This window comes from Labrus bergylta, chromosome 15, assembly GCF_963930695.1.
Source record: "Labrus bergylta chromosome 15, fLabBer1.1, whole genome shotgun sequence".
Lineage (NCBI taxonomy): Eukaryota > Metazoa > Chordata > Actinopteri > Labriformes > Labridae > Labrus > Labrus bergylta.
The window spans coordinates 10,643,946-10,658,145 of record NC_089209.1 but is presented as its reverse complement, the minus strand read 5'-3'; the positions used below and the strand labels follow the sequence as shown (position 1 = coordinate 10,658,145).

The following is a 14,200-nucleotide window of genomic DNA, read 5'->3' as shown; positions in this document are numbered from 1 at the left end:
CTATATGTGTGGATAAACAAAGGTTCATAACATCTAACCTCTCGTTGGCTGGAGTAGTACTCCATTATACAAAAATGCATCTGTCAAATTCCCCTTCAAAAATAAAAGCAAATGCATTTAATAGTGAAGAGGGGGCTTGTGTCAGCTAAAGAGAAACACAAAGCAATTACACAGGATCAAGTGCTACGTGGTGTGAACACTGACTTTGAACGTGTGTCAGTTTGCGTGGGTCTGCAACACAAGTGCTCTGCAGCAGTGCGAGAATATCAAAGAGAATGGCACTCATCATGCTACCATCTGGACCATTAGCATAATTATGGAGAAATTCAGGGCTTCGCATAAGTCAGCAGAGCTCCACACACAGCATGAAAGGAATGCTTATTGAGCTCAGGGAGAAGACATCCACTGACAGGCACGTAGGGGTTCCTCTTAAAGTCACAGCGCCCTCTGTGCCCCGTACTAGAGTACTGCGCTTAGGAAAGTCCTCAGGTGCCCCTTCACTCTGTGCACAATTTAATTTGGGGAATAGAATTAAGGCTTGACTTGATTTCCAACATGAATCTTAATAGTCTAAATTGTATGGCTGCGCCTGCACAAATAGGACAAAAGAATCAGTTATCCAACCCTGTAACTATCTGTAGTTCATACTTGTTTTGCAGTTATCTTGATTGCCAATTACAAGTCACACTTTAACAAACTTTCCCCCTTAAGCAAGTGAGGGTACGATAAGTGTTTGTGTGTAAACCAATTACAAAGGCAAGACGATGGGAATGTTGAATCGTCTCATTATGATGTTAAAATGACTCCTGCTCCTTCCGCTTGTTGTGACTAATACGAAAATACCATTTGGGAGACTCTTTTTTTTCTCCACCCATGATCAAACCGTGTCATTTTGAAGCAGACCACAAATTAGATTACTTTATACACACCCACTCGCTTGTAACCCATGGAGGCTTCTACATGAGCTGGTTGGTGTGTTTATTCAGACGCCCATTCATGCACTGGGTAATGCAAAGGGGACTTTATGCAAAGGAGAGATAACCACTGCTAAAAGCCTTCTGTCGTTCTCTCGCTCTCTCTCTGTGTTTCTCTCTTTCTCTCCCCCTCACTCCCTCTCGCAGGCAGAATGCTGGAAAGATAGCATTGGCACAGGGAGGGAAACCATGGAAACGAGAAGCTGATGCACTTTGAATGGTAAGACCCTGAAAGAGACAACATTCATTCAGCTTCACTCGCCCTCATCTCCACAGCATTATCCTGAATGCTACAAGTTTATTTTAACATGGTTGGAAAGCGGAAAGCCAACAATGCTCTCACTTCATCAGCCCATTGTGTCAGGATGACTTTAGCTAAGGAGGTCTAAACATTTTGGCAAGTTGAAGAGGAGTGCTACACAAACACAAACACATTTTCCCCTCCAGTACTCACACATCCAAAACATGCAAACCTGTTTTTCGCAGCTACACTGCAACCCTTTCATTTTAGTGAGCATGCTTCACTTGAGCCAGCAATCATGGCAGTTTTTGAGCCCAATATTTCCCACTTGTGGCTTAGCTTCAGGGGTGCCTTTGAACATTGCAACATGCCTAAATCGGCATTGGCCTGTATGTCTTGAGCAATGCTGTCAATGAGACCCTTGGGACCCTCATAGGGAATACATTCTTCAGAGACAACAATTAGTCAAGTGAGACAGTAATTAGGACCTCTCTGCACACTGTCACTTCCTGTTAGTGCTGACGGATGCCTGCAAATCCCCCCATACAGCAATCAGGCACTCTTATGCTACTTATGGGCTACTGACTTTGTTGTGACAATTATCTTCAAAAAATACTGCTGAAAAAGTGACTTTGAAATTTAGTAAGTAGCAGTAGCAAGTATCTAAATTAATTCCACCACTTTAAATGTACCATAATGTTTGTGAAATTACATTAAATCAACTAGTATCATGCTGAACATTACAGTAATGATTAAATTTGCCTAAATCAAGAAGGCTACTAAAAAGTCAAACTTTGTTGGTGCATTATGGAGCAACAAAATGTATCCATGCGATAAAGTATCATTTCAACAATTACCCAATAAAAACTAAATTGTTCTTGCTTAAGGTAATGGCCACAACTTGCAACACAAGAATGACTTAATACAAACTGTACATAAGCATAACATATATCAGGGAAAACTTTCTTATCAAAATTAAAAATCTATCTCATGCAGCACAGGTAAATAGATGTAACTCTTTGATATTCAAGCTCGCACAAGCTAACGTTTTGAACCAGCGACGTAAAACCATAGACTGTAAATATGAATGGAACTGCAGTGGTTATTAGAGTTAGCAAAATTATTATTAACTTACCAAGCAGACAGCAGTGAAGTTATCTCCAGGAAAGACACTGCTTGTTTATATGTTTAAAGTTTTCTTTTCTTTTATACATACATCCTCTCTGAGTCTGACAATCAAGATGTTTTATTAATGACTGATGAAATTATTTTATTCATTTATATGCTTTGGAGTTAGTGTATTTTGGTATTATCCAGTCATGTTAGTGCAACTTTATGGCAGTTATGCATGTTAATAATAATCAAAATAAGTGATTGCCAGGACATTAGCTTCCCTTCTGTTGTAAAGATACCATTTCGACCTTTGCTCACAGAAAACTTTTAGAAGTCCCAGTTAGAAAAGGGCAGGTGTAAGCCTGATCTCAATACAATTTAGATTGGCAGCTCCAGCCAGGACTCTGGTAGCTGCTTCATGACTTACTGGGACATTTAACAGAACTGAACCATTGTTAATGTTCTTAGTTCCGCCTGTGCTTTTCTTGCTATATGACAGGTCTGATGAATGTTTGCTGTGGGTCATATTTCTATTGAAAAGCACAGGTGTTTCCACTGAGACTGTGTCTGATTAGACCTGCGCTCACAGTGAAGTTGTGTAACGCTATGCTGGAAATATATGAGCTAACCTATCTTTACGAATACATTTTTTTTTTTTCAAGGAGTAGGCTATATTTTACAGAAACAGGCGTAACTACTAGCTTTTAGTTGTGATGGGTTTGATGACATTTTCAGGAATGGCGGAGCCCATGGACTTGGTTTAGTTACATTTAGTCATTTTTCTTTGTAATTTTATAAAACATTTGGTGAAAAAGTTGGCTAAATTGCAACCTTTAAAATCAGTGTAACAACAACCTTTCTTTAGTCAAGAGGAGAACAAGCAATCTTTTGGCGTCCACGGTGCAGTTGCCTAGCAACGGTTCCTATTCGGTTATCGCTTGAACGACAAGCCCATCCTGTGCAATTCTTCATGACTTAAGGAGTTCCATTTGAAGGCCGCAGTAGCAATGCAGAGAGCTCAAATAGCAAAAAAAAAAAAAGAGAAAAGAAAACTGTTTGGGTGCCATTAGGAGTATGTACTTTAAATAATTTTATATTCATTTTGCTGTATGTAAATTTGGACTGCGATGAAATTGAAAATTAAAGCCCTTCATTTTAAGTAACAAAGGCTTGACAGATGGGTGTGAATACTTTACAGATGGAGCCGGTATCAACATTTTCATTGGATGGCAAAGCTGACCCAGTTTCTGCCTTGAAGAAATTCTGTCCTTAATTAAACTCCTTAAATTTCTCCTACGCTACAATCCATTTTGTTCACGTGCTAAGTATATCACTCAAATACTTCTCTTTTGTTTCTTCATTTTATGTATGTTTCTCTGAGTTTTTCAAACGCAAATCACCCTCTTAATCACATGGCAACACAAATAAATCTAAATCAATGTAAAAAGTACTTTATTTTGAATGAGCTGTTAATGTTTGTGTTCTTGTCAGAAAAATAAAGGCTTTTCTCGGCTTTGTGGTTTCAGATCTTAGGGAAAAAAATCATACATATTTCACAAAGACAGAGACACACAAACAAATATACAAACACCCGTGCACATATTCATACACTGCAGAAAGTCAGACTGATTGGATGGTGAACGGCTGGAGTTGTTATTACAGAGCATCCAGCAGAGTCTGGTTTGCAGGATAAGGACGTCCTTACAGGGCATTTCTCCGTGTGAGAGACGAGGAAACAGCCCCCTGTGTGTGCATGCATGTTTGTGTGTGTGTGTGTGTGTGAGAGAGAGAGAGAGAGAGAGAGAAATAGACAGAATGTGGACAGATGCATCTGTCTGGCTTCATATTTTGGCCATCAAATAGAAATCTTGGCTACGCTTGCAAAAAGTGACTCTCCCCGTTGGACGTGTCCGTGCCAAGGCTTTTCTAGCAGAGAAAGAAACTGGAGGATGAGAGAGGAACTCACAAAGCTTTATATTCTGGTACAGGAAAGAATCCAATAAAGTTATCTTTCCGCTGAGACATCTTCATCCTCGGTGTCGCTAAGAAAGAGCAAGAGGAGGGCCAGACGTTGAAGTGTAAATAGAGAAAAAGACACACACGGTTGATTTGTGTTCTTCTGAGGCTTTGATAATAGGCTCTCATGGTGCTCATTAGTTACTCATTAGAGCTTGATCTAATTCTCACCATTTTACAGACCATTGACAAAAGAATGGCACTATCGTAATTACACATTAACAAGCCATATGAAACTAGACCTTTGTCGACACATCAGAGGTGATGCAGGCATATAGGACCTCTACAGAGACTCTGATGTTAAAAGCATAGATTGTATATAAGCAGTGGAAGTATCATATTGGTTGAGCCAATGCAGAACTGCCTTAAACCTATTTTTTTTTCCTGATTACGAGCAAGCGGCGACATCACTGGTTGGAAAAAAAGTCTACTTCACCATATTCAAACAACGACCAGTTTCCCATGAAATCACACTAATAATGGGAACGTATGCAGTTGAAATGTTGTAGTGTTATGTCTTTTGTTGTAAGTTGACCTTCCAGAATCTGACATTTGTTGTCATTCCCTGTTTATAAATTGATGCTGACCGAGAGAAGCATGAGCAGGGAAAATCTGTTGGGACAATTAGGCTAGCTATTTTTCAAGTTAAAACAACACAATTGTAACCCCGTAGCTACAGTCAAGCCAACAGCTAGACAAATAGCATCTTAATCAGATAGCTCATATAGTATTCAGCCATCTCCCAGCTAATATCATCATTAGCTAGGAAATGTCTGTATGCTAACATAACCCTGCCGTGGTGTGTAGGCTATGATACGAGAGGTAATGCTTGAATTCCTAGCTAACAGAAATGTTAGCAAGGAACGGGTGAAATTCTAACATTTATAAAGTCTGTTTAAGCCCTATATCAAATCTTAAAACACTTTCAAGAGGTATTGTAGCGGTCTGCCCCTCCCAAGCTAACAGTAATATTCGCTAAGAAGTTGCATAATGCTAAAAATAGCTGTTTTGCCCAAGCTATTTAATAAACATGTTGAACTTAAAATATGTCCTGATGTCGCTATGGGTTTTTAAGTGTCTTTGTTTTTAGTTGATGATCTATTTGGAAGTGTTGACATGATCAAGATTTGTAAGATGTATAAAATGTATAACTTGGGTGACTCTGAAACTGAACCTTTATAAAAAGCAGTCTACAGACCGTCGATGATCGTGGCTATCTTCACATCCTTTACACAGGCTTTACATTATTCAAGACTTTTGCCAACATTTAAGTTACTCGTGACCACTACGAAGAGTTTCCATTCCCGAAGATAAAAGGAAAAGTTGTAAAAGAGTTCCTTAACTTTTTCATTTCAAAAAGGTACATACAATAACACACCTGAAAAACTTAAGACTACCTTGGAAGTCAGGAGTTGGAGCAAGCACACGCATCCTCCAGCCTTTTTCGGCTTCCATCTCAGTAATGGAATCCATTCTGTTCCCTCAAAGATCCAGGGATCAACTGTTGCAGCGGGGGATGAGAGGGCCCAGCAGTCGCCTCAGAAACCAGGATCAGAAACTCCAAACAGGGATAACACCCTCTCAGCATTCAATGTTTTCAATCAAGGGATCAGCTACTGTGACTGGAAACAAAATGTCCCAGACAGCTATCACACAGGAGCTGCCGGCAGGCAAAAAGCTGGCACGACTAATATGGCTTGTCAGAGTGAAAATAGCCCGGTATTGTTCTCACCTTCCGGAAAGGTACAGGCATAACGCTTTTGTCTTGTTCATCTCACAGGAGTCATGCTCTAATAGCTTTTCAGGCTCATATTGCTTTGGTGAGAGGGATACAAAGTTGCTGTTTCACTACCCACAGAGTGGAGTGATGGAGGTTGAGTTATTCATTTACACATAATTCAGCATGAATTAAATTCATACCATCATAAATGTGATAAATTTGTGTCTTTAGAATAAATAGCATTTGACGCATGGATTTGGGAATTATGAAATTGCCTGTTTAGGGATTTATTAAAAATAACTCAAGGTACACAGACTGTGCCTGCTACAGCTGGAGTGTTTTTCATGAGCTGCCAAGACTGCAGTGGTACGAAAATATATTGAACTGATAAACAGAATTCTAAACAGTGAGACCAATTTGTCAAGCACTGATTGTTCAGAGGAGGTTTAAGCACATATGCCACTTTCAATCCAAAACTCTTATACTAAAAAACGATCACATTTATTGCATAATGGTTGCATAAACTCTCTGTTGATTTCAAAACAATCCCACTCCCTCTTGTATGCAGACACCTTTCTGCTTTTTTCCAACAGACACAATGCTAATTCTAATGTATTCAAGTTTCCATTCTTTTGAATCACTTCCAGTGGTTTCTCTCCCTTGCACAAATCCTCAGAGGGGTTTTTAATAGACAAATACTTGTAACAAAAGGTCCTTAGCATTTACAGTAAGCCCCTGTACCAAATCCACCCTGCAGGAAAGATGTTGCCACCTAAGCCCCTGTAAAACCCAGGAAGAAGAAATCTGGATGTGGACCAGCAGATAGAGCGTTGGCGTGGAAACATAAAGAAGGGGTTTGATCTCATTTATGCCCTCCCAGCTCTGGAGGTGATGAAACAAGGCCGGTCTTGAGCTCTGGTGAGGTCAGTCATCTTCTTTCCTCTCCTCTCCTTACTTCTCCCCCATTAATCATGTCTGTACATATGAAAATGAGCGTAACCCTGTTGTTCATGCGCTGTGCTCTACTTCCATTTAAGGACACCTGCAATTGCAGGTAGACGTTGTATCTATATGTGTGCATGTTCCCCTCTTCTGGACACCCTTCACTCTTGATCCAAGCCATGAAAACAAGCAGGATGGATTTACCCTCTCTTGTTAAAGCTGTCACTCTTCCTTGGGAAGTCTCATAACAATTAACACTTCCATAAACCCTTTTGTCAAACGCTTACTAGAAAAAAAAATGAAATTGAGCTGCTTATCCTTACCCTCTTGAGTCTTACGTAATTGAACCGACAACTAAACTATGTACAGAAAGGAGGTTGGTGTGTGAAATACTGTGTGTGCTTATAGGAGGAAAAGTGAGAAGATGGTGTGAAAAAGATAAAGACAAAGGGGGGAGGGGAAGGGAAGTAAGAAGAGAATGAGTAAGGAAGAGAAAGGATGGAAAAAGAAAATGAGCTGGGTCCCTTTGTGGCACAGTGCTTCACCACTTAATCATCCCCCGTTCTATAAATAGGCCTTCACAGCCATGGAATATTGGGAGATTAATGGAAGAGAATGGGACACCATAATGTTGTAAAGCTTCAACACTTCAGGAAGGAAGATTTCATTTCATTAGATTTCACCATCAGAGTTTCTCCTCTTAAGTTTTATCTTTAGAAAGTGACATTCACCAGATTGCATTAAATTCACTCTCTCCTTCTTTCTCTTGTATTATTGTCACAATTCCCCTTCTCCAACAAAGTCCTACTGGAGGTCAGACATGCTTTATACGGTCAGCCTTCTTGAGGCAAAATAATAAAAAAACAAAATTGAAGCAGCAGAAATACTGATTAAGGGGTTTGCAAACAACTGAAGGAACACTAGGTTTTCCAATCGACCATATTCACCGTGGTCATTTCTCGCCATGCTGTTTGGAAGCTCAATTACTGTAAACATTTGTGTAAGGATGAGTTGTTTTCGTCACATAAATTCAGGGTATCTTGGATTAAATTGAGATGAATTAATTTGCTAATGTAATGTCAGCTAGGAATTTGCGTATTTGCTGATAGCCTGCTAGCTGGCTAGGACGTGGTTTAATGCTAGCATTAGCTGTTGTCAAACAGTAGCCAATGGGTCAAAAATGGCAGTATAACACAATTCAACAGGAAAGGTGTACATTCCTTTGTCTAGGTTTTGTTAGCTAAGAGAGTGGTTTCCAAAGTGGGGATCGGGACCCCCTGGGGGGTCACGGGACACTGGGAGGGGGGTCACGAGATTTTTTCCAAATGCATATAAAATATGTAAAATAGCCTATCCTATCCATTATTGGGAAAATTAGTTCAAGAGATTAGGTTTGTTCTGCTTCCAGTGCTTCTGTTTGGTCTGTTGTGTTATTTTGTGCTCTTCTAATGCCAGTATTTGGACCTAATAGTGTGCCCGGCTGTTTGCAACATTACATGTTTTAACCACCTCCAGGGACAATGGGGGGTCCCCAGTTGCTATCACCATTATTTTGGGGGTCGTGGGTTGAAAAGTTTGGGAACTTCTGAGCTAGGAAGTTATGTTATCTCAGAAGTGTATCCCTTGTAAGCTAGGAATTTATTTCTAGCTTATGAATTGTTAACAGGGAATGTACTACTTTGCTAAATTAAGGTTAGCTAGGAGTTTATATATTTGCTAACGTAATCTTAGCTAGGAATTTACTTCCTGGCTGATGTCATATTCGCTGACTATGAATTGGTTTAATGTTAGCATTGGCTGTTGTTGAACAGTTGCTAACGTTGAATAGTATACATTTATATAATCTAAATATTTAGGTTTTTCTTTCAACTTTAGTTATGGTCTATAATAACCACTTTATATTTCCACATGGCTTATTAATTGTCTTAGTTTGTTATTGAGAATGTCAGTAGATACCCTTGTTTACCCAATTTAAAATGTAGACAGCCGAGCATTATTATAACAGAATTTGAGCTCACAACCCAGAGCATGAAGTCAGAAAATGTCTACCGTGTGAATAGCAGACAATGCATGAGAAAGTTTTCCAACCTCACTTTGAATTCTGTACAATGCACTGCAGAGTTTCTCTGCAGCACCTATCACGAGTGCTCATCTCCTGAGGAGAAGTTGACAGGGTAGGTTTAGCTGGAATCACCTTGTATCTCTCTGCATCCCCTCACTGTGAGTGCTGTAGCTATAAGTGTGCCTGTGTGCTTCGGGGGTTTGCAGGAGTGTGGGTGGGTGCAGGCTAACATCAGGAACACTGACTTTGAGGCAAACATTGCAGAGTTGTGATTTAGGGCAGAGAAGCCATCAATTATCCCACCATCTGAAAATACACAACTCTGCATTACACTAAATTGTATCTTCATGTAAATCATCCCATTTGAACAATCTAATAAGCTTGGTGAAGTGGTTATGATGGAACTTGATGACAAAAGGGATTTCTGCTAGTAGTTTAATTGCTGTTGATTTACTATAATAGTCATACAGGACAATAATTTCTTGATCAGTAAAAAAAAAAAAAAAAAAGACAAACTGATAAAGCATGAATAGGACTGTTTTTCCACAGCAGACATTTTAAGCAGAGAGAAAAGCATCTCCCCAGGTGTGATTGATAACATTGATTATGAAATGAATTTCGTTAGCTGCCATGTATTTCTGTTTGCTAAAACCTGTTATAAAAAGTTGACTTTGCAAATGCAGAACTGCCTTTAACTTAAATTATTTTTCATGGTGAGCAGATGGCCACTCCATGGATTAAGAAAAAAAGTAAAAATGTACGACAGTTAATGTGAAAATAAACCACATGCTCATTTGATTCATAACTTTGGTATACACTTGATTTTCTAATGTTAAAATTCTAGCTTAATAAGGCATGATGTAAATTATGGTCGAATTTGTTGAATGTTCAATTATGGTTGAATTGTGTTCAGTTGTACTAAAACAAGCTTTAAAGAATCATCAGTTAATTTCTTGATACGTACATTTTATTAAAAACCTGTTTTTTAAGATAGCCAAAAATGTGCATCCCAATCAGGCTAACCTAAATCAAGGATTGCTAACCAAGCTAGCATTAGCTTCTTACTCAGAGTTTCTTAACCTTCTACTCTTCTCCAGCTTCTCATTTCTTCAAAAACAATATGGCTGCAGCCAAAGCAAAAACGTTCAACATAGTAGCCCACAAAACGTATTGGTGACACAGTTATGTCCACTAATCATACAGGCTCATAATCTATAGCCCTTACAGTCACAGTATCATGGTTGGACTCCTGACTTATTATCAGTTTTGCTTTCCAAAATGTCTGCTGTGAAAATGTCCAATCATTATTCTTTACTCTGGAAAAAAAAAACAATTTATAAAAGGACAGAAAAATCAGAGAAAATCATTTCAACAATAAGAACTTGTATTTCTTCCTTTCTCCTCTGTGGAGTCCAGGCTTAATCACCACAACAGCATCCAAACCGAACCTTGTAGTCCCAGCACTGTGCATAGTGCTGCTCAGAATTGACGCAACCGAACCCCTTCGTTGGACTGTAGCTGAAAATGATGTCAGGCAGATAGAAAATAAGCAAAATGACAGCAAATGACCATGTTTAAAGGAAAGACCTTTTTTTTGATAAGATACATAAATCATGGTTTAACCTCCTGAATTGTCCAATTCAAATGTTCTGCCAAACCTATGTTAGTATTTTTGGTTATTGTGATGTATTGGGAGGTATCTATGCATTGTATGCAGATAATCTGTACCCAATTTAGCATAATGTTTATATGAACCATTTAACCATTAAAAATGTTACCATTGAATAACTGGCTAAAAACCATGCGCAACTATTTTTCACACTCCCTGATTATTTCTTCACGCTCCACAATGAATTTGTACTACACTTTTTTGTTTCCCACTATTAAAAAAAACTTTCTTAGATATGCTTTTTATGGCATTAAGATAGTTCCTTCTGCAATACAATACACTCACTACACTGGAATATTTGCTCATTGAATGTCATTTCTTGGAGTACCTTCAAATTCTTCATAAGCTTAGAATGTCTACAACCAAAAGGTTATGTTAGTTTGCTCAGTCTTTTATAGTTTTAGTTTAGATATATTTTAACTGGAGTAAACAAACAGTGTTCACTGCCAATGTGTGGAGATCAGTTTTAATTGGATTAAAATGATAAAGATGATTATCTAGGTATTGTAAGAGTTTTTAGGTTAAATACAAAATAAAATACAATATAATCTCATATTATCATGACAGGTCTTTGTATCTGAAATGCCTCATATCAAAAATAAGATAAACATAAATATTGATTAGCAACAAGTAGGGCTATTCTTGTGTCTTACTCCTCAGAACACAAAGAGGGTATTTTGCCCGTCAAAGCTGTTAGCAGTAGAGCAAAGTAAGGCTCAGCTACTTTCAGACATTATGTGCCTATTATCCAGCTCCCTCATGGGGCTCATTAAAATTTCATCTAATGTAAATGCGCATCTACAAAGTTTTCATTTACTGCTTAAGCAGTGACTCCAGGCGCTGCATGTTAATGACTAGGAAACTTTGTGAAAGAGGTGTTAATGTTGGGAATAACTATTGATTGATAGGTGGATAGTAAAATGACTTTATGTAAACTTTGATGCTATCCATTAAGGCAACTTACAAACTGAAGATATCCCCAGTTTCGAGGGCTGGGGTGTTTGTATCGACAGTAACAGCCTCGATGTACACTGGGTCATCACAAATTTCTCCTGGGTTCTCCATTCTCAGTTCTTTTAGAGCCTCCCAGTCCGCTTTCCCACTGGGATCGTCCCGGTCATACCACTTGGTCCAACACACTGAAAGGAGAAAGAGAAGAAAAATGTGGGAAGCACCAGTCTAAATGAATGCTTATGCTCTAAAAACAACAAACGCAAAGGGAAAATCCACTTCAATAGCAGCTTAAAGCCTAACATGTGGAGTGCGCTTCAACAGTACCTTCTATTCCACAGAAAGGGGGATGGCAGCTGAAACGGACACGATAATCGTGACACTTCCTTTTAGGTTGGTCACTATTTCTGCAGATGAATCCAGTATTTGTGTCGGATCTGAAAAACAGACAGAAAGAGACACTCACTGAAAAAATACAATCTCTGTATCACCTGCTGAAATTTTTTATAATAAGAATTCATCAGCTATTTTAAAAACTACAATTACCTTTGGTACAAATGTGATGTCAGACCTTGTCAGCAACAATATACTAATGTACTATTACTGTAATTAAATATATTAATATATATATATGTAAATAAATAAGCAGTAGGCAGGTGAATTCAATCTATTAATTATTGACAGAGTGCAAACAATAACCAATCAAGGGGGAGGGGAGAAAGTGAGAAACCAGAAAGTGTACTAAAGGAGGTGCAGTAGGAAAAGAGAGGAAGTGAAAGGAAACAAATAGTGATCTTTACTTAAAAGATTATGAAAGAATGTGGTTCTGACACAATCAAAGATTTCTACATTCTACTTGTTTTAGATCAACATCAATTACCATTATCATTGTGAGAGTTTCAGCATTAGCATTGTACAGCTGTATTAGCATGTTGTTAAAACACACAAGATGTTTTAAAAATCGATAATAGTCTCAAAGTATATTCAGTATTATTATTATAATATTTATCTTGCTTAGTGTTTGTACATTAAACATATCATGTAAAACCAACAGACTATCATTAAGTGCTTAGTGTGATATTTCATCTATCATAGGTGCCCAACACAAGCACAACATGCTAGTTAAATCAGTTCACCAGAATTCAGTATGAATCACTGATTTAAGCGCATTCAAATGTTTCACACCCTCACAATACGTACACAGAAATCACATCCCCTGCTTCAGCCGGGCTGAGTCCAGACTGAGTTCTTGCCTCAATGTCTGTTGGGTTTCTGCAGATCCGGCCCGGGTTCTCTCTGCGAAGCTCTCTAAGGGTTTCATGGTCTCCGATGTCACAGGGGTCATCTCTATCAAACCAGTCCGTCCAGCATTCTGGACCAAGGCATTTAATCAATGCATGTTAGATACAAGACATTTAAAACTGTTCTGTGATTGCACTTTTTTGATAAGCTTGAAATGACTCACTGAAAATCTTGTTTGCTTTTTTTTTAGGTCATAAAGCATTCAGTATTCATTTCAGTTTGTTTCATAACCAGCTTACTCACTGAAGTCTTAATTATAAAAAATATAACAAAATATAGGTTCAAAGTTAACGTTAAGAAGTATTTCAAAGTGTTGTTTGCTCACGGATTTTGGTGTTAAAGTAGTTCACATCTGGAGTTAGAAGAAAAGAAAACAATGGATGTCAGAGATTATCTTATTGATCCACAAAAAAGTTCAGCTTGTACATCAAATTTCAGGATCAACACATCAAGGAATCATAAACCTAATAGAGGATAGCCGGGGATTTGAGGGTCGTCATCTGTGTGGAAAAAAAGATACATTTGATTAATTTGACTGTTTTGGTGCAAGAACCTAAGAGGGAAAACCATGCTATCGCAAAAACACAACATGGCATAATAGACCTCGAATTTAGTTTACATTTTAGTCATTCCATTTTTTATTATTCAACATTTATTTATTATGTTTTTTAACTGCACATTTGATGGGAAATTTTTTATTGAAAGCAGTGAAGGGTCTTACCGCTTGTGGCAGTTTGCTCCACTTCATCTGTCCTCGGAAGGGCTTGTTGATTGCTTTCTGTTGTCAAAAAAGGTTGCATACTGTGTATATTTATTATTTAGTAGTTGTATTATTATCATATAAATAGTTAAATGGACCTACCCAAAACCATTCCCATGACAACAGCAACACTTAACTATCAGAAAAAAATAGAAAAGATACAAGCAGGAAAAAATAGAGACTATGATTCTGTAAACATTTAAACATGAATCATTTTGAAAAATCTTAAATTGTAAAATAAAGAAAAGCAAACATTACCAATGCGATCATGATTGAAGGTAATGAGAGACCTTAAACCTGTGGAGGAGTCAAATATTTGTCATCATACATATTTATTGTCATTTAATTATTTGAAATGTAAAAATCCATAGCTGGTGCATGAAGCACAATTAGCATTCATTAAGATCTTTGGAAGTGGAAAAGCATGAAACTATCTATCTCGAGAGCACA

At 38.1% G+C, this 14,200-nt stretch overlaps 1 protein-coding gene across 1 annotated transcript; it reads right to left on the bottom strand.

Moving 5' to 3' along the window:
- Positions 1 to 9,565: 9,565 nt before the first annotated feature.
- On the bottom strand, positions 9,566 to 13,862 carry si:dkey-205h13.2 (cartilage intermediate layer protein 1). The gene is made up of 5 exons (XM_065964116.1): positions 13,853 to 13,862; positions 12,889 to 13,060; positions 12,016 to 12,125; positions 11,702 to 11,876; positions 9,566 to 10,586 (listed from the first exon to the last, which is right to left on the bottom strand). The coding sequence occupies exons 1-5, from the start codon at positions 13,860 to 13,862 to the stop codon at positions 10,487 to 10,489; spliced, it is 567 nt and encodes a 188-aa protein (XP_065820188.1). The 3' UTR covers positions 9,566 to 10,486.
- Between the last annotated feature and the right edge of the window lie 338 nt (positions 13,863 to 14,200).

Excerpts from the sequence above, each read along its gene's own strand:
- si:dkey-205h13.2 (XM_065964116.1), bottom strand. Across the intron at positions 12,126-12,888 it reads GCAGGGGATGTGATTTCTGT|ATCCGACACAAATACTGGAT; the intron begins GTACGTATTGTG and ends TCTGTTTTTCAG. Across the intron at positions 10,587-11,701 it reads ACTGGGGATATCTTCAGTTT|CTACAGTCCAACGAAGGGGT; the intron begins GTAAGTTGCCTT and ends CATCATTTTCAG.